Source organism: Mobula birostris, chromosome 7, assembly GCF_030028105.1.
Source record: "Mobula birostris isolate sMobBir1 chromosome 7, sMobBir1.hap1, whole genome shotgun sequence".
NCBI classification, from domain to species: Eukaryota; Metazoa; Chordata; class Chondrichthyes; order Myliobatiformes; family Myliobatidae; genus Mobula; species Mobula birostris.
Window position 1 is genome coordinate 123,024,192 of NC_092376.1, and position 21,050 is coordinate 123,045,241.

Genomic DNA, 21,050 nt, shown 5'->3' on the forward strand with positions numbered 1-21,050 from the left:
CCACTGGTTCTCCCCTATCCACTCTACTAGTTACATCCTCAAAAAATTCTATGAGCTTCGTCAGACATGATTTTCCTTTCACAAATCCATGCTGACTTTGTCCGATCATTTCACCGCTTTCCAAATGTGCTGTTATCACATCCTTGATAACTGACTCCAGCAGTTTCCCCACCACCGATGTTAGGCTAACCGGTCTATAATTCCCTGGTTTCTCTCTCCCTAAATAGTTAAATAGTAATATGTAAATTATGCCAGTAAATTATGAAATAAATCCAGGACCAGCCTATTAGTTCAGGGTGTCTGACCCTCCAAGGGAGGAGTTGTAAAGTTTGATGGCCACAGGCAGGAATGACTTCCTATGACGCTCAGTGCTGCATCTCGGTGGAATGAGTCTCTGGCTGAATGTACTCCTGTGCCCACCCAGTACATTATGTAGTGGCTGGGAGACATTGTCCAAGATGGCATGCAACTTAGGCAGCATCCTCTTTTCAGACACCACCGTGAGAGAGTCCAGTTCCATCCCCACAACATCACTGGCCTTACGAATGAGTTTGTTGATTCTGTTGGTGTCTGCCACCCTCAGCCTGCTGCCCCAGCACACAAGAGCAAACATGATAGCACTGGCCACCACAGACTCGTAGAACATCCTCAGCATCGTACGGCAGATGTTAAAGGACCTCAGTCTCCTCAGGAAATAGAGATGGCTCTGACCCTTCTTGTAGACAGCCTCAGTGTTCTTTGACCAGTCCAGTTTATTGTCAATTCATATCCCCAGGTATTTGTAATCCTCCACCATGTCCACGCTGACCCCTGGATGACCCCTGGATGGAAGCAGGGGTCACCGGTACCTTAGCTCTCCTCAGGTCTACCACCAGCTCCTTAGTCTTTTTCACATTAAGCTGCAGGTAATTCTGCTCACACCATGTGACAAAGTTTCCTACCGTAGCCCTGTACTCAGCCTCATCTCCCTTGCTGATGCATCCAACTATAGCAGACTCATCAGAAAACTTCTGAAGATGACAAGACTGTGAAATAGTTGAAATCTGAGGTGTAAATGGTGAAGAGAAAGGGAGACAAGACAGTCCCCTGTGGAGCCCCAGTGTTTCTGATCACTCTGTCGGACACACAGTGTTGCAAGCACATGTACTGTGGTCTGCCAGTCAGGTAATCAAGAATCCATGTCACCAGGGAAGCATCCACCTACATCACTGTCAGCTTCTCCCCCAGCAAAGCAGGGCAGATGGTGTTGAACGCACTGGAGAACTCAAAAAACATGACCCTCACAGTGTTCGCTGGCTTGTCCAGGTGGGCGTAGACACGGTTCAGCAGGAAGACGATGGCATCCTCAACTCCTAGTCGGTGCTGGCAGGCAAACTGGATGGGATCTAAGTGTGGCCTGACCATAGGCTGGAGCAGCTCCAGAACAAGTCTCTCCAGGGTCTTCATGATGTGGGAGGTCAATGCCACCGGTCTGTAGTCATTGAGGCTGCTGGGGCGTGGCGTCTTCAGCACAGGGATGAGGCAGGATGTCTTCCACAGTACAGTATCGACGGAATCTAATTACTATTGAGCGTGGCTTATCTTCTCTGTCTCCAGTAGGCCTTGGGACGAGCACACAATGTGCTCTCTCAACTTCAAGCTCCATAGTCGAGGGAATCTCCAGTGCGTCCCGCAGCAACTTTCCTACAAACTCCGTCATAGACAAACCCTCCGCTCCATCTGGAACATTGTATATTCTGATATTTTTCCATCGTGATCTTCCCTCCTGGTCAAGCAGTTTACTTTCTTCTTGATTTAATATTTTTATCATCTTACTTAGTATCCGTTCCACGTTTTGCACGCGATCTTCCACCTTCTCAATTCGTGTCTCTGCCACCGCTATTTTTTGATTGATATTGGTGAGCTCTGACTTGATATCATTTAGTTGCTGTTTTATATATTTTTGGAATCCCCATATCCCTTCCAGAATTTTTACCATATTTGCCGCTTCGCCTGAACGAGGCCCATCGTCAGCCTTGCTACCACACGTTCAGGTAGGAGAGCCGCTCATTGCACCTCCATCATCCATAGGCTCCACAGTGATGCTTTTTTTATCTCCATTCTTTTTCCCCATTCTTGCCCCCCTTATCAGTTCAGATACCTTCAAAAGATCTTGTATTTGATGGATTAACGGGGCAAAATATGTGTTTTTCTGGAGGAGCTATTGATTTAAGCTACCATTCTGGATGATGACATCACCGGAAACCCCGGTGAGACCTAATTTGAAGTATTCTGTGCAGTTTTGGTCACCTACCTACAGGAAAGTTGTAAGTAAGATTAAACAAGTGCAGAGAAAATTTACAAGAATTTTACCAGGACTTGAGTACCTGAGTTATAGGGAGAGGTTGAATAGGCTAGGATTTTATTCCCTAAAATGAAGAAGACTGACAAGAGACATGATTGAGTAAAACAAAATTGTGAGGGGTATAGATAGGGTAAAAGCAAGCAGTCTTTTTCCCCTGGGGGTGGGTGAGACTACAGAGGTCATGAATTAAGGGTGAAAGGTGAAATGTTTAAGGGGAATATGAGGGAGAACTTCTTCACTCAGAGGGTGGTGAGAATGTGGAATGAACTGCCAGAGGAAGTGGTGGATGTGGGGCCGATTTCAACATTTAAGAGAAATTTAGATAGGTACATGGATGAGAGGGGTATGGAGGGTTATAGTCTGTGTACAGGTCAATGGGACCAGGCAGAATCATGGTTCAGCACAGACTAAATGGGCCAAAGGGCCTGTTTGTGTGCTGTAATGTTCTAGGACTCTACAAGTCCAAACATTTGCTAGGATCTGGGATATAAATTATAATGGGAGATATTAAAGGCCTGTTTTTTTTAAAAAAAGAAGGCAATGTTATGATAGCCATGGGAAATTTCAATTTGCAGGTAGTTTGGAAAAATCAGGTTGGAGCTGGATCCCAAAGAGTGAATTTGTAGATTGCCTATGAGATGACTTTTTAGAGCAGCTTGTGGTTGTGTCCACTAGGGGAAATACAATTCTGTATTGGATGTTGTGTGAAAAACCAGATTTGATTAGGAAGCTTAAGGTAAAAGAGCCCTTAGGGGACAGTGATCATAATATGATAGGTTTCAACCTTCAGCTTGAGAGGGAGAAGATAAAGTCAGATGTTTCAGTATTATAGTGGAGTAAAGTGAATTACAGAGGCATGAGGGAAGAGCTGGCCGAAGTTGATTGGAAGGGGTCACTATCAGGGGTAACAGCGGAACACCAGTAGCTGGTGTTTCTGGGGGCAATTGAGAAGGCACAAGAGAGATACATTGCAAAGATGAAGTGTTCTAAAGGGAGAATGAGACCACTGTGGCTGACAGGGGAAGTCAAAGACAGCATAAAAGGAAACAAGAGGGCATATAATAGAACAAAAGTTAGTGGAAAGTTAAGAGGATTAGGAAGCATTTAAAAAACAAAACAGAAGGCAACTAAAATAGCCATAAGGTGAAAAAAGATGAAATATGAAGGTAAGCTAGCCTATAATATAAAAGAGGACACCAAAAGATTTTTTAGGTAAACTGCATAAAGAGTGAAAAAAGAGGTGAGACCACTAGGGTAGTAGTAGGGATGAAGAAATGGAGGATGAACTTAATAAGTATTTTGCATCAGTCTTCACTGTGGAAAACACCAGCAGTATGCTAGAAATTCGAGAGTGTCAGGGGGCAAAAGTGAGTGTTGTTGGTATTATTAAGGAGAAGGTGCTTAAGAAGATGGATGGTCTGAAGGTAGACAGGTCACCTACACCAGATGGACTTCACCCCAGCATTCTGAAACAGATTGCTGAAGAGATTGTGGAATAGAATGATCTTTCAATAATCACTAGATACTGGAATGATTCTGGTGGACTGGAGAACTGCAAATGTCACTCCACTCTATAAGAAGGGAGGGAGCCAGAAGAAAGGAAATAACAGGCCAGTTAGCCTGAGGGAGGGGATACCTCATTGAAACCTATCAAATATTGAAAAACCCAGATAGAGTAGATGTGGAGAGGATGTTTCCCATAGTGGTTGAGTTTAGGATCAGAGGATACAACTGCAGAATTGAGGAACATTCATTAGAACAAAGATAAGGAGAAATTTCTTTAGACTAAGGGTGGTGAATCTGTAGAATTCATTGGCATTGATGTTGTGGATGCCAAGTCATTTGGTATATTTAAAGCAGAGGTTGATAGGTTCTTGATTTGTCAGGGTGTCACAGGTTACGGAGAGAAGACAAGAGAATGGAGTTGAGAGATAATAAATGAGCCATAATGGAGTGGCAGAGCAGACTTAATAGTCCAAATGGCCCAATTCTGCTCCTGTGCCTGATAGTCATCTGTGCGTTCTTTGGAGAGCAAATTGTGGATGAGTATCTAATTTTTCTAAATAAGTTTATATTACATTAAAATTAATCTGAAGAAAATTCTGTAATTATTAACACTTCAGAATCAGAGTCAGGTTTAATATCACTAGCATATGTTGTGAAATTTGTTGTTATGTAGCAGCAGTACATGGCAATACAGTACATCATAATAAAAACCATAATTTACAGTTTTATAGAGGGCATGTCCTGGGTGATAGGGGTCCTTATGACGGATGCCGCCTTCACTCCTTGAAGTTGTCCTTGATGCTGGGGAGACTAGTGTCCATGATGCAGCTGACCGAGTTTACAACTTTCTGCAGCTTATTTCAATCCAGTGCAGTGCCCCCCCCCCCAATACCAACCAACTGGATACATCTGTCTAAATTTGAAAGTGTCTTTCGTGACATACAAAATCTCCTCAAACTCTTAATGAAATATAGCTGCTGCCATGCCCTCTTTGTAACTGCATTGATACATTGAGCCCAGAGTAGATCCTCAGAGATGTTGACACCTAGGAATGTGAAGATGCTCACCCTTTCCACTTCTGATCCTACCAAGAGGTCTCCCTCATCTTACCCTTTCTGAAGTCCATACTCAATTCTTTGGTCTTACTGACACTGAACGCAAGTGGTGCTACGACACCACTCAACTAGCTGATCTATCTCACTCTTCTTGTCTTCTTGTCACCATCTGAATTCTGCACGTCAGTAAATTTATAGATGACATTTGAGCTGTGCCTAGCCACACAGTCATGGGTGAAGAGAGGGTAGAGCAGTGGGCTAAGGATACATTCTTGGTGTACCCCAGTGTTGAGTATCAGCAAAGTGGAGATGTTATTTCCGACCTGCACAGACAGTGGTCTTCCGGTAAGGTAGTCGAGGATCCAGTTTTAGTGGGCCAGATTTTGGAGCTTTTTATTTATCAGAACTGTAGGAAAGTTTGTGTTAAACGCTGAGCAGTAGCCTGCTGTGAAACCTTAGTACTGTCCGAGTGATCTAAGGCCGCGTGAAAAGCCAATGCGATCGCATCCGTGGTAGACCCTTCGTGGCGACAGGCAAATTGCAGTGGGTCCAGATTCTTCCATCGTGTTCAAATATTTACATAAATCTGAGTCTCACAGACCTGAATTTTGTAAGGCAATACAAAACGACTGCGAAATGCTTCTTGTACTAATTGAGTGCAACAAAAATAACACAGCAATAAATCGACGAATACAAGTTTTGATGACAGAAATGTAATGACTTAGATCCTCTGGAAGTCTTGGGGGCTTTATGGCTTGAATTTTAACTTCTTCGAGCCACAGCTTTGGGCGCGGGACCAAGATTAAATCCTTGAAGCCACCTCCAAGCCTGCGACGTGCGCATTTAACCTAAGCGTGTCAGACTGCATTCCACGAAAAACCCTTGGGCCAGGCAGGTGCACTGACGAAATTAACCAATGTTCCTAGCTTTAACTCAGTCTATGCGGGATTCTTGAACTTCCAGGATGGAGCACGCCAGTGAGTCCCGCGGCGAATACGAGGAGGCTGACTTTGCTTTTCTGATGTTGAACTGGGTCCACAAGTTATAAATATACAAGTAAATACGTAAATATTTGGAGCGCTTTCAGTATCTCTCAATAACTACGGTTATCTCTGAAGTTTTCTGGAAAGCCTGACGGGAACGCTTGGTTCGATGAATATTGTTCCAAGTTTAGAAATCATGAATAATGAGAGCCCTTGTTTATGAAGTTTATAGTTCAAAGTCCATACTTCCTGATAACTATTTGTAAACCTCGTTTGGAAGCTCTCAACAGCCGCATAAACTTGAAGGTTGGGGACGTGACATTTTGGTTGCGAAACTTTGGGACGTGGTGAAAACCAATGATGGGGATGAAGACGTGTGCAGGGAGATAAAACTGAAGGCAATTGGAATAAGGCGGAAGAATCGCCTGTGGTTGTATTTTGGACAGAAGACGTGCGTGAGTGCTGAGGAAATTCAAGCCAAAGGACCTAGTTGCCGATGCTCCTCGGGAGTTTTGGAGGTGCAACCCTCTTCCTTTGCTTCATCAATGACCTTCCCTCATAAGGTCAGAAAGAAGAATCCACCTAGATTTTGGCTCCTCAGAATATTAAGTAATCAAAGCCTTCCAGCAGCCAAAGAGCTAAACAATATACAGACTGGGCTGATGTGCCCACAGGATCCAAGGTGACCATCTCCATGGGAGAGAGTTCAATCGTCTGGCTTGACATTCCAAGGCATTAGTATTGCCGGGATCCCACCATCAACATCTTAAAAGGGTTGACTGGATCTTTGGAGGGGGAGGTTAGCTTGGTGGGGAAGGGGAGGGGTGGGAGTTGTTGAAGAAGCTAAAAGCTCAAATAAACCAGCTCCAGTGGGATCTGGAGGAACAAGGAGTCTACAGGTTTAGCAGCAGGTGTGGGGGAATAGAATGGTTCACATTTTGGGTCAAAACCGTGCATCGGGGAATAATCTGTGCCTCCTGGGGAGAGGCTAGGTATCTTGCAGCCAATAACTCATCACCAGACCATTTATTCGCCTGGATGAGTGCCTGCTTGAACAACACTCATGAAACTCACCACCACCTGGACAAAGCAGCCTTGTTGACTGGCGTCCCAACCACCATCCTAAACATTAACTACCCCCCTCCCCCAGCACGATGTGTGCAAAGTACACTTTCTACAAAATCCTTGCAGTTACTTGCCTAGGCTGCACCAAAACGTGTGGTCACCCCTGCCAAGAAGGAGAAAGGGAGCAGGCACCAGGAAACATTACAATTTCTCTGCCCACTCACACACCACTCTGAATTCAAAATCGTTGGATAAAGGTTCTGAAACTCCCTCCCTCTGGCACACAGGAAGGACTGATGTAATGGTTCAAGAAGGCAGCTCAGTACCACCTTCTCAACGGCAAATATGGATGGGAAATAAATGCTGGCTGAGCCAGTTGTGTCCAAGTCCCATAAAATAATTTAAAATGTATTTCCTACTGCCCCCACCGTTCCTTGCCCTAGTGCAACCATTCTTACAATCAATGGTGCATATCTGGCACAGTCACTCATTGCTCAGCATAAGCTAAAAAAAAATACTTCCAACGCTCTAAGTAAATGAGCCAATCCAGAAAGTGGTGCCCACACATAATGTTCACATATGTCAGAATAACAAAGACCAAGCATTCTAACTTTGTATAAAGCATACCAATGTTCCTCTCCTCTTCCTCGAATGCCTTTTAGGTCCAACCCCTGCAGTTTCATCAGAGACGTGGGCACAGGACGGCCGCTCAGATCCTTTCATCGACTGTTCGATTACGTTACTTATATTCCATGATTTAGAACGGCTAGCTGGACGAACTCTTCTAACTGCAACAGTGTGGTGACAGACTCAACCATCAGAGCACAAGGCAGTGCATGGAATACTAGCTGATTGTGATGGCAGTGGGGATACATGCACTCGTGTTTTGGATGCTTCCGCATGAACAGCTATTTGTTCCATAGACGAAAAGACTGGAACATCCTCTCCTACAGCAGATGAGTGAGCGCCATCTGAGAAATCTGTCCACTGTGCTATTATTGATATGCAGCAGCCCCATTGAAGTGAATGGGGGAAATCTAGTGGCAGGGGAAATATGTTTTATGTCATTAAGTTTGTTTAAATAAATTAATAAAATGGGAGTTCTCATTAATCCACTGCTAGCCTTGAACCATTTGCATTTCATTATATACGGGCTGGTTGCTTTGTGCCCATTATAGAAATCCATCATGTTCAGTTTGTGATGTGATGTCCATTACTGAGGACGCCTTTCATCCAGGACAACCTCTCTTCTCAGTGTTGCCATCAGGTAGGAGGTACAGAAGCCTGAAGTCACACACTCAGCGATTCAAGAACAGCTTCTTCCCCTCTGCCATTCGATTCCTAAATGGACATTGAACCCATGAACACTACCTCACTTTTATTATTGTATTTGCACTATTTTTAATTTAACTATTTAATACAGATATATATACTTACTGTAATTGATTGACTTTTTTTTCCTATTTAGCATGTATTGCATTGAACTGCTGACGTTAAGTTTACAAATTTCACGACATATTACGGTGATGGTAAACCTGATTCGAATTCTGAAATGAAACTGAGTAAGGTCTGTCGTTATCACATCTGGCCACCAAGCCCCAAATAGTCTGTTCACACAATGGCTGGGTTCAGATGAATCTTAGACAAACGTGGTAAAACACTTGAAATTCTCATATTCTTCCACCCCCGAAACTCCAAGTAGATGGAATGTTAAACTGCAGTCCCGTTTCACGATAGAAGTTCCAAGTCCTTTCTGTCACCGTCTGGGCGCTAACCCTCATATTATTTTGGCAACTTTGTATTTCTGCGGTCAAAACAGCATCATGAATCTCGCTTTTGGCCAATGTTCCCCTCTGAAATAGTGTGACTCTGATCGGCTCGTTATCGGGTGGCTTTTTCAGGATGTCCAAATCTGCCGGTGTTTTTATCTTCACTTCCAATCTTTTCTGATTCTTGCGTTATAGTTACATTTTGTGCCTACCCAAAGAAACTCCAAGACCAATTATTTAAGATCCATGGTTTTACAAATGATTCTGTAATTCTCCTTAGGTAAAAATAAGTTGCCACAAAACTTTACCTACACAGGTATGTTTATATTAGCTGCGTGCGTTTTATCCTGATGGTACACCTCCCCGCTATTCTGTAAAACTTGTCATTATTAAAAAATACAGTCATTAGTCATAAAAGACAGTCGCTTAGTGCAAGAATTAGAGGGCATTTAATGAATTCTGGATACAAAAACAACTTTTCGGGTTTAATCTTTACAATGTTGGTCCCTAGAGGGTTATTTTAACAGAAATAGCCCCAATGAAGTGGTTTAAAAGCTAAAAACGGGGAACAAAGCAGTTAAGCGCCGGGTTTACAGGCTTTTTAGTTATGAAAATCTCTGCCGGGTCCTTTGTCGGAGATCCCTAAAGCTTTAAAATAACTGAAATAGATATTATCACCCGATGTATTAGTTCTATGCAATGTTATATTCTGGAGACTGGCATTCATATCATTAGAAATATGCCAAATAATTTTCCAAGTATTTGCTTGTTTGTTAATAATTAAATTGACTAAATGCATGATTCTTGTTATAAATTAAATGCATTTCCCTGCACGGTGATAATACATTTTCCAAGGCCTGGATAGGGCCACTGCTTCCATTTCCTTTCGGTCGCCCAGCAATCTGACAGGAGACTTCAAGTGCAAACAGCAAAAAGTAAAAGATTTAATCACAAAATAAGGAATTTACAAAAGTCTTTCGCAGCAGTGAATGCTGGATCATGCAGATTCCGAAGGGAACTTTGGTAAATCGTGGATTGAGGGTGATCAAGCGAGTTTGGCTCCGCCTAGGTTCCGAACGCAAACGTGCAGATCGCACGCCAGGACCGAGACAGAAAGAAAGACAACGAGAAGTGAAGAGAGGGGAGAGGGAGAGGAAAGGGAGAGGAAAAGAGAGAGAGGAGGGGAGAGGAGAAACGAGAGCGGAAGAAAGAGAGAGGAAGAGCGATAGAGAGGGGGAGTGGGAAAGCGAAGTAAAGAGGGAGGGGGAGACCACACTGATTGGTTGGGACCCTGCGCTTTGGAAGCCTGTCGTCACAAACGCTCCATTGTGTTGTTCTTTGGTTGCCCTGGAGCCGAGAGCGCTACCGCGCTCCAATTGGCCGCTGTAGTGGGTGTGTCCTCCGTTCTCGAGTGGCGTTAGATTTGGTACACACTCCTGCTAGCAGAGTTAGGGCATCTTAACTCGCCCTGCTGGGGAAGTTGTCGCGTCTTTAAATAACTCAGAACTACTTGTTTTTTTTTAAAAAAAAGCGTCGCACAGCATCTCTGCAGAACCATTTTGAAACGATCTTTTTAGCAGATTTACCTGGTTATAAATCTCCACTCTCGACATTTTGCAAGATTTCAGAACGGCAATATAGTTTTCAATCAATTTTGAGAATTATAACGTTTAATCATTTTACATCACAACTCCCAAAGAATATATGTTAGAATCTGACATGATGGTTTCATTTCTCCAACATGTAAATCGGTGTCACTCATTTGCCATGAGCCACATTGGCACACTGAAGAAATTAAACATAGAAAAGTAAGCTTGGAAAATATTTAACAAGAAATTATTTGCTGATTCCTGGCCTTCGATTAATCCGATTCTGTTGGATTTCAATAAGCTCGATCGATAAAATATTAATATCCATTTTAAATGCGAGAGAAAGTTAATCTCAACTGATCGCTGTTGCAACAGCTACATTCAACTTTATCCATAGCCTATGAGTACAGTCAGATTACAGTTAAATTCCATTATAAGCAGTATTAAAATGAGAACTCTGCTAATTTGGATGATTTTCAATAACTTTACATAAAATGTTACGTTAATTAAAACATTTATAGAAAAACCCCGCAAAATATGCTAAAGCTTTTTGTCATTCTTGTTGGTTTAATTAAATATAACATCTCAGCAGGTTCAAATTGTCATCATAGAAAGCTCATTAACATATACTTCTGAATATGTGTCATAAAATTCACCAACATCTGAAGGTCACATGGTATCTGCTGGCAGACAAAAAATAACGTGATGGTCAAACTTTGCTGGTCTTTGGACAGCGTTTTATGTGTTTAGTGCTGTATTTGTTTCGAAGCAATAATATTGATATCAAAAGTAGATTTGTAGTTTGAATGAAGTGCTGCACTGCAGAACTAACGAATGAGTGAGTTCTGTCACGGAGTGAGTAGACATTGTTTAACTCTGACATCACAGTGTCAGTCAAAGCTAGCATTAAAAACATATACTTTTATATGGTCAAGAGGGCATGTGCCCAGATTGAAATGTATACAAATGTTTCCTTCATCCCAGTCACATGGCTAGCTTTGCAGATCTCTGAAGAATCCTTTCTGTCTGTTCTCTGAATGAAGCAGCTGTTGATGGATGAATGATGTAACTCCTGCCAAAAATTACTCGTGCCTCTTGCGTCTCTATGGTTTCAGCCTGGCGGCATTTACTACAAAGTCCAGAACAAATGGGATGGGGCAGGATGCTGCCTCATAGCACAAGCTTCATTGCATAAACGCACGTTTCGCTACCTAATGTATGTTTTTCATCCGGACTACCCCTGAGCTCATACATTTATGTTGAACTAGCTGACTGTAAATGCATAACAGAGAGAGTGAGATATAATGCAACATTTGCCCCTACTTTCCGTATATTCATCCCGGCGCTATATTAAGGCTGTCCGGTTTCCGCTCTATGGCCGCTACGATGATTATGTACGTACAATGGCACATCGAGGGAGAGCGCATGCACAGCGCCAGGGTCGTGCATCTCGACAGCGGAACTTCGCGGCATGCTCGATCTTTGCCAACACACGGCGGTGCTTCCAACTACATCACTCAGGCGCAGCGGAACCTGGAGGTGAATCCTTGGGCAAATCTGCTTGCCCTAATTTAAGTCCGAGCAGCCATTAAGCAAGACACTGGGAGGATATATTCCTAGAAGTAGTAAGTACATCTGCCAGAATGAGTGGCAAAGGCACATTCAATAGCAACTTTTAAACGAGGAGTTACTGGGAAATTCTTGGAACGGAGCTGGATATTGGCCAGACTCCTGAGAAACAGCAAGAGACGGGGAATAATTAGATACTCTTTTCAAAGAGTTAGTTCAGGCGCAGTGAGCCAGGGAGATCCCTTCTGTGATCCCATTATTAAACTGGGACTAATCAGAAATGTTTTAACTGGTACACTTTTCTTACGAGACGTCAAAGTCACACCGACTCGTAATGGGGGGAGTCTGCTTGTGGCTTTATGGCGAGCTGGAATAATGCTTAACCGTCCCCGCACGTCCCCGCGTTGCAGCGAGTGCGGAAAGTTGACAGGATCTCCTTTCAGTTTTCGCCACAGAGGTCCCAGCGTGGAATCGCGTCGCATTGGCCCGACGCCTCCCATCCTGATTTGTCAAACTTGGGCATGGTTTCTGGCCATCTGATTGGTTCGAACCAATGACAACACCTGCTTCTTGCCTTCATTCAAGTGACAGAAACGCCAGGGGCTACGTTTCTGGTATATTTAATCACCCTCCTCTCTCCTTCTCTCACGATTTCTATTCAGATACCGTCCGAAGCTAAAGCGACGAGCCGCTCTTGTGGTCATTCTGAAGCGCTTCTCCTGCACCGCCCCTAGCTTCAGATCGCGCAGCTATGTACAGGGTCATGTTAAAGAGCGTTCTGACAATCCTGCTGATTTTTACACGGCCCGATCTCATTCTTGGAACGGACGAGGCCGATTCACCGGAAAATCACCACGAGCGGGATAAACTAATCAACCAGCAAAAAGCTCGCCTCTCGTTGCAGAATACAGGTATGTGGTGCGAAACAGCCTTTGCTGTTGGTGTGCAGTTGTACCGCGTTTGTCGCTTGGGATAACGAATCGATGTAATGAGCATTAATTTATCCATCTTCCCGAATGGATTCTTGAATTAGGTCCACAATAATGTGGTTAATCGCACAACGGATTCGCAGTAATGCAGTTAAATACTGCGCCCTCACTTTAAATATTAACCTGGTAGCACTGCATGAACGAAATTATAACCGGATTACATATTTGACTGCAGGCAGCATAAAAATGACAAACGATCGCGAAATCGCGATGCGAATAAGTACTTTTAGGATTTCAGTGATCAAACTAACGCTGTTAATCAACAATTTGAGAAGCTCGGGATAAATTCTTTATAAATCCTTTCCAAGGTAGTAAAATGCGGCTGTAAAGCACAGCATGTTGCAGTTGCAAAGAACCATTGTCCCATGGTCGGATTGCATTGTATCACACTGGGAGACTCCGTGTCGACAACCACGCACACCTCGTTAGCATATTAACCACTTAAGGACACGAAGAGAGAAAGATAGGGTGGTTTGGTTTGGTGGGGACGGAGGAAAGGATAAGAGGGCTGAGCGGAAATTAAAACAAAGAACAAAGGGGTTTACCTGAAATTGACTAGACATTTGAAAGAGGAGGAAATACCCCAAAACTTGAAGTTTCAAATGATTAAAGTGTAGAATGCGCCGTGTGACTTTAACAATGAAAGACGAGAGCGGGGTAGCACAGGAGCGTGTTCCCAGCCCGAGCGGCAGCGATTCCGGAACTCGCAGCACGTGCACCTAGTGGCAGTGAAGTTACATTGTTTCTATTGCTTGGAGCCGAGATTCCAAGTGGCCATTGCTCAGTCCAAACATTCTCTAAATTTTACATTCGCTGGTAAGGTAGATGTAACCTCCAGAATCCTCACCGAATAAAGTGTTTATCAGGGCGATAAAGGAAACTCGTGATATTTAATAATGGAACTTTTTTTATTTATATTGAGTTTGTATTTTGTAGCGCCTTTCGCTACCGCCCGACATCCCAAAGCTTCCAGCATCGAATAAAGTAACTTTTAAAATTTTATTACAAATGGTTTGGAATGCTGGATTAAAGTTTTTTTTTAAATTAGTGACCCTTTTTTGCGTCTATTTCCAGCTGAAATTCAGCACTGCCTGGTTAACACTGGCGACGTTGGCTGTGGAGTTTTTGAATGTTTTGAAAACAACTCCTGCGAAATCCATGGACCACGTGACATATGTTTGGCATTCCTGCACAACGCGGGGAAATTTGACGCGCAGGTAATAAATCTGGCGAGAGAGAGAAAAGTCATTGGAGGTTAGCGTGTTAATTCCCCTCGCCACATGTATCAATGTCCATATAATCTATCAAAGATACGTTTCAAGTGTCCTCATAAAACTAACGTAATATTTTATTCGTGTACATTAATGAATGTCTCATTTTTTTGTAACATTATCCGTTCCCTACATCCGCTTAGGGCAAATCTTTCATTAAAGACACTCTGAAATGTATGGCCCATGGACTGCGAGGAAAATTCAGCTGCATCAGTCGCAAATGCTCCACCATTCAGGAGATGATCTCTCAGCTCCAGCAAGAGTGCTACCTTAAGCACGACCTCTGCTCCACCGCCAAGGAGAATATTAATGTGGTGGTGGAGATGATTCACATTCGACATTTGCTTTCAAAAGGGTAAGCATTAAACGCGGTTGCTCGCGAGCTGCTTACCCTGCAACGCTGTTGGGAACAAGGCTTGCATCAGGTTCTACAACATTGTGTAAATATTTCTGGGCAAAATACAGTTCTATGTATTTTATTCAAGGCCTGCCCAGATAAGGCGCAGGGCAGTTAATGTGTTCCAAAAGGTCACGGGAAACATTCTGCCAAGTGTAATCGTAATATGTAATTAAATATCTGTAGCAGGAGAATTGCCATTTTTACTAGCAGGCTTTTGATAATAGATCCGATTGTATTATTTTTACACATATTAAACACTGATGCAAGAAAAGTGAACATATTTCTCAGTTATAAGCTGGTGCAATAAAATCACCTGCAATAAATAACCATAACCGCCACTGGATATTAAGAGGAGGATTTGCCAGAATTGATAGATATCATTTTTGTAAATTATCACAATCAGTGCTGATACAAAAGAGCTTGTTCCACCTAAGGAACACACACAAAATGCTGGAGGAATTCAGCAAGGCAGCCAGCATCTAAGGAAAAGAGTAACCAGTCAACGTTTTGCGCCAAGAGCCTTCATCATGGGTCCTGCTGAAGGGTCTCCACCTGAAACTCGACTGTACTTTTTTCCATAGATGCTGCCTGTCCTGCTGAGTTCCTCCAGCATTTTGTGTGTGTTGCTTGGATTTCCAGCATCTGTAGATTTTATCTTGTTTATGATTGGTCCATCTTAACTGGGTTCTCCTTCCCCTCCCCCATCCGATAACATTTTTAAAAATGAAAATTAAATGTAATGTTTTACACTTTAACCAATCTCCACTTCAGTTTTACTTCACGTGAAGCAGTTTCTATATTTAAATTTTAAATATTACCTGGAAAAGGCAATTATGACTTTATCCAGCTGGTTTGAAATTACCTTTGGGGAAAATCATTAATAGTTTTCTGAAGCTGGCAGATCAAATTATCTGCTAAAGTTTGAACATAATCACACTAGAAAATATGATCAGGAGTGTTTCACTTGGCACCTCAGACCACCTCAAACATTCAAATAATTTTAGTGGTTCTTCCCCAGCCTGCTTTACTTTTCTGAGCATATTCTTCTTAATTTTCAATTACCTGATTTCAACTATTTATCTACTTCATCATTAAAACATCCAATGATCTCACCTCCACACTCTGCAAGTGTATATTATGAAACTTTATTGGAGTTGGCTTATTATGTTACATACTTAAAAGCCTAGATAGAGTTAATGTGGTGAGGATGTTTCCTATAGTGGAGAAGCCTAGGACTAGAGGGCTCAGCCTCAGAATAGTAGAATGTTCCTATAGAACAGAGATGAGAAGGAATATCTTTAGCAAGAGGATGGTGAATCTTTGGAATTCATTGCCACAGATGGCTGTGGAGGCCAAGTCATTGGGTATATTTAAAGTGGAGGTTAATAGGTTCTTGATTAGTAGGGGTATCAAAGGTTATGGGAAGAAGACAAGAGAATGGGATTGAGAAGGATAATAAATCGGCCATGATAGAATGATGAAGCAGAATTGATAGGCCACGTGGCCTAATTCTGCTTGTATGTCTTATGGTCTTACGTACCAAGATACTGTGAAAAACCTTGTCCTCCATACCATTCATACAGGTCAGATCATCACACAGTGCACTGAGGCAGAAGCAGGTAAAACGATAACAATGTAGAATAAAATGTAACAGCTACAGAAAGTGCAAACTGCAGATTTCTCTCAATTGTTAGCAAGAACAAACAAAATTAAGTTTAATTATTTCACAGCTGCCTCATACAGAGATATGTATTCAAGGTCAGAATTAGTCTACTCAATCATTCACGTTGGCTCTAACATTAATCCAATCATTGCTGTCCTTTCAGCTCAGTACCATCTTCCTACACCAACCCCCATATCCCTCAATCCCTTAAATACTGAAAAAAATTGCGAAGTTGAGGCTACCCACAGGCTGGAGGAGCAACACCTTAGAGTCTGTCTGAGTAGTCTCCAACCTGATGGCATGAATTTTGATTTCTCTTTCTGATATAAAAAAAACTCCCTCCCCCTCCCATCTTCTTCTATTCCCCACTCTGGCCTTTCACCTCTTCTTACCAGCCCATCAATTCCCCCGGTCCCCTCCTTCCCTTTCTCCTCTGTTATCAGATTCCTTCTTCTCCAGCTCTTTAACTTTCCCACCCTCCTGGCTTCACCTATCACCTTCTAGCTAGCCTCCTTCCCCTCCCCCACCCTTTTCTTCTGGAACCTTTTCAGGCCTGAAGAAGGGTCTCACCCCAAAACGTCGACTATCTGTTCATTTCCATAGATGCTGCCTGACCTGCTGAGTTCCTCCAGCATTTTGTATGTTGCTAAATAAAATTGAGCACAGTCTAACAATTACACATGAAATTTATATGCATTGGACACTTCATCAGAATGGAGCCAAGTAGGTTTCAAAACTTGGGGAGTGGTTACATCTTTTGGCAACAATATGAAATTGATGGTAATCAACTGGCTGTTTAATTTACAGCCTGCCCAAATTCCACTTCGCTGACTTTAATGTGATGTACGCTGGCCTGCCACATTAATCCAATCATTACAGAATCAGGTTTATTATCATTGGCATATGTTGTAAAAATTGTTGTTTTGCCATCGAAGCAGAGTACAAGACATAAAAGTAGTACAAGTTACAAAAAATAAACAAATAGGGCCAAATTTCATAACTTTGCCCAAACCTACAAACTGCCACTACAGAAAGCTAATCAGTTAGAGGTTATATATTGACAGATATAGGAAGATCAGAATTAGGATCTCAGAAAATATTAAATTAGATTGGTACAGTGTGCAATAAATATGGAGTTGAGACTGGGGAATAAGGAAGGAAAGAAAAACATATTTACTTATAGTTCCAGCTTTTCATTTATCTTTTGGAGAGCTCCTATGAGGAAAGAGAACATGTGACATGAAGGAAGAACTCACCATTCTTGAAGGCAGCTTTAGAAATGTAGGATTCCTAAACCGAGGTTAGTGCGAGATCAATGAAGCTGACTTAAAAAAAAGACTGAATCAGCAAAATTAAGACTAATAATTTTCATTAGTTTCCTGGAAGATAAATTATGCATAGCAAATTAATCATGAAAGGATAGAAAATATTTAGTCCAAAGAAATAAAACAAGATGCTTTTAATACTGAGATAAATTTTCAGAAGGACCTCTCAAATGAAAAGCCATCAACCTGAAAAACAAACTTTTTTGTAAGTCTCTACACAACTGCTGCCCAACCTGCTGAGTATTTCTAGCATTTTGTTTGTAATTTTGATTCTTGATATCTGTTTTGTTTAAATGTTTCCTTCAAGAATTTTTTTAAGAATATGATACAGATTGTTTCATTGAAGGCATTAAAGGGATGGAAATATTGTGATGCAGTTACATGATGTTTAAATAATTAGATTAATTTAAATTGTGCATACTGAAATGAGCAACAAAGCAGCACTGCTCAAACTGGAGTGAACTCATTGGCGAAAGAAAAAATAGGACAGGATGACTGAGGGATGGTTTAGTGTGACACTTGCATTTTACTAAACCAAAAAGACATTTCACTTATACCCACAAATAAAGAACAGTTCTTAAGTAGGATGCAGGTGTTAGATTGCTAAGAGAAAATCTATAAATAATAATATATAATAGTATAAATAATAAGCAAATTCTGCCAGTTTAACTTCTGTATTTCCCTGTATGATGTATATATACTGTATGTTTGAAAATTGAGCATATACAGTACATGTCTTTCTATACTTTTTCCGACAATAGGTCATACCTGGAGTTTATAAAGGCTCTGTTCCATTGCCATGAAGACATTATGGAAGCTGTAAAGAAAAGTGTGAGATCTCGTTTTGGTCAGAATCTTGCATTTATAAGGCAAATTTTGCAAGTGGATTCCTGCTCCTCCATCAAACAGACTGAGCAAATCTCTCCAACCACTGCAGTTCCTGACAAAAAGAAGGGAGACCACCGCAAGGGCCACAAGAGTAGTGCAGATATAAACTACCTTGAGTTTGATAGGGAGAATGCTAGGAACCCAAAATCAGAAAAGGAAAAAGGAGTAAAAATTCACCCGAATGCCCATTCACGTGCCCGAGTTGCTGGTCAAGCCTCACGGCGAATAACCAATGAACATGCTCGAGTTGGTGATTCCATTGAGCTGTCAGACATCAGAAGGTGAAAACCCCTTAGCGATGAGGACTTTCCATGCACCCATTTCTTTATTATGGACATTCCAATTCTTATAGTGCTGGATATGTGTTACATGCAAATATTCTGGAAACTGTAGTTCGACTCAGCTTTCAGTTTCTCTACTTCACTTACAATTACAATAAAAGAACATGACAATTCCTTGAATGCAGTGCAGCATACGTACCGTATATCCCTGAACTTGAAACTAAACATTATTTCAATTGTCTCACTCAACAAATCACCTCAGCATGCATGGAAGTTTCCTTTATAACTTAAAACAAAATCAGAACACCTTACTTCAGGATGGAATCTTTATTATTAGATACTTCTTGGGTAATTTTCTAAAAGTTAAAGCTTTTGCGAAGGTCTACATGTTCATCTACTGATCACATTTATTCTATTTTGTAAATATTTAACATTACTATTTATTATAGTTTCTGTATCAACAATGTACCTGTTGGATAAGGTAAATTAAATATTTCCTGTGTTGTACATATTCATACCACTAGTTTTCCTATGCAACATATTGCAATTTTATATCATTCTATAATTTTATTGGTAGTCATTAATTCATTATTTATTAAACATCTTATTAAAGCCTAACAACAACTATTGATAGTTTAACTAGATTATCATTAAATCTGGCTGTAATCTACTAATTATTTAGTGCAGTTATCTTTTCTGTCATAGAAGTATGGTACTTTCATAACAATTATTACCAAATTAGGAAAGATAAAATATGTATACCACAGCATTAAGTGAATAATTTCTTACTGGCACTACAGTTTTATTGCATGCTTAAATCCACACTTCAGTTTATCATCAATTTAATTTAATATGCATTGCAAAACCACCTTCTAAAAATATTCCACCCCGAACACAAATTTTTGTAGAGTTTCTGTTTTTTTTGCTGAAATGGTATGGGCTTGTTGATATTATTCACAACAATCTGCCAAATGTTCTCAAGGTAGATTATAAGGTCAGTACAACATTGTGGGCTGAAGGGCCAGTACTGTGCTGGGGTGTCCTATGTATGTTCTATAGTTTCCTTCTCCCCTGTCATAAATAGGTCTAGACAGATAACCAATTTTGAACAATAACATCACCTGGATTGCAATGGGTAACTACCACAACTACATATTAACTTCATTGATACAATAACCACCAATTGAGCCATTTTAGGATCGTCTTTATTTTTGACAGTGGTTTCCATAGTAGCAACGGGGCAAGAGATGGTCACAACTGTAAAATTGTTTGTTTCATATTTAAATGATCAAGGGCCTGTATATTGATGCCTTTCATTACATTATCCAGATGCTAAATTCATCAGATTAATTTACAACCCAATGTTGTTTAATAATTATACTATCAATTGCTAATTATTGATGTTGTCAGACTTCTGCAAGGAGGAAACAACTCTGCTTTTAGCATATCTATGGATCCAGCAGATTTGCCCCAAAAATTCCAAATGGTAACTCATTTTGCATTGCCCTTGATTGGCTGTTTTGAATTGTCCAATTTACTTGACACACCTCTATATACTTATAGATCAGTATAAACTATTAATTTTAAAACTCAATATACAAATATATTACTATTTAGTGCCCATTTGCAGTGAATAATTTTCCTTAACTGTAACAAAACTTAGTAATTCTCATACATTAAAATATGTAGACCCCAAAGTCATCAAAAAAGGAATAAACTTGATCCACTCTCATTTGATTAGAGTGTAGCCTGCTACCTCACAATACTGTTATGTAAGACACACCTGAAGGTAAATTATACAAGATAATCTTCATTGTAAAATGAAAAAAAAACTATTGTCCTCCATTACAGTATTCACTGTGAGAAATGCTTTATTATTTTTTAGTCTTTGATGCATATACTTTGTTTAATTTGGAATGTTTCCTGCATGCATCTTTACACTTATCCTGTTTAGTTTACTGGTGTTTAGTTGAAAATGTCTTTGTGAACAATAATTGTAAAGAGAAAATAAATGTAGAGTTGCAGTTGAGTATAAGTCTGCACTCAGCAAGTAATAAATATACACACCACATATACTGAATCAGATGCCAGTAATTTATTTTACTGATTTGTATTATAGCTTATTGCACAGACACTCATAAAAGAATGCCACCAAGTTTTAAAAATATTGTTCAAGTCATGGGGCAGATCCTATTAAAGTACAAATTCTAGATTTAAAATAAATACACAAATATTCTACATTTCTAAGTTTTCCCATGCATTATTAAAAATTTCAATTACCTCTTTGCAAATGGTAATAATTTTACTGACTTACTTTTTTTGGAGGAAATTTATAAGGTGATAGCTATTAGCC

At 40.9% G+C, this 21,050-nt stretch overlaps 1 protein-coding gene across 2 annotated transcripts; it reads left to right on the top strand.

Moving 5' to 3' along the window:
* The first annotated feature begins 11,626 nt into the window (after positions 1 to 11,626).
* stc2a (stanniocalcin 2a) lies at positions 11,627 to 20,759 on the top strand. 2 transcript variants are annotated; one of them, XM_072263698.1, is made up of 5 exons: positions 11,627 to 11,936; positions 12,543 to 12,791; positions 13,944 to 14,086; positions 14,284 to 14,495; positions 18,290 to 20,759. In XM_072263698.1, the coding sequence occupies exons 2-5, from the start codon at positions 12,632 to 12,634 to the stop codon at positions 18,699 to 18,701; spliced, it is 927 nt and encodes a 308-aa protein (XP_072119799.1). In that variant the 5' UTR covers positions 11,627 to 11,936; positions 12,543 to 12,631; the 3' UTR covers positions 18,702 to 20,759. The 2 variants fall into 2 exon arrangements, with proteins under 2 accessions (XP_072119799.1, XP_072119798.1); XM_072263697.1 differs by lacking the exon at positions 11,627 to 11,936 and having other exon boundaries at positions 12,380 to 12,791.
* Positions 20,760 to 21,050: the final 291 nt, after the last annotated feature.

Coding starts and splice junctions, on each gene's coding strand:
- stc2a (XM_072263698.1), top strand. CDS start 12,632: ATGTACAGGGTCATGTTAAAGAGCGTTCTGACAATCCTGCTGATTTTT. Junction 12,792..13,943: donor CCTCTCGTTGCAGAATACAG/GTATGTGGTGCG, acceptor GTCTATTTCCAG/CTGAAATTCAGCACTGCCTG. Junction 14,087..14,283: donor CGGGGAAATTTGACGCGCAG/GTAATAAATCTG, acceptor ACATCCGCTTAG/GGCAAATCTTTCATTAAAGA.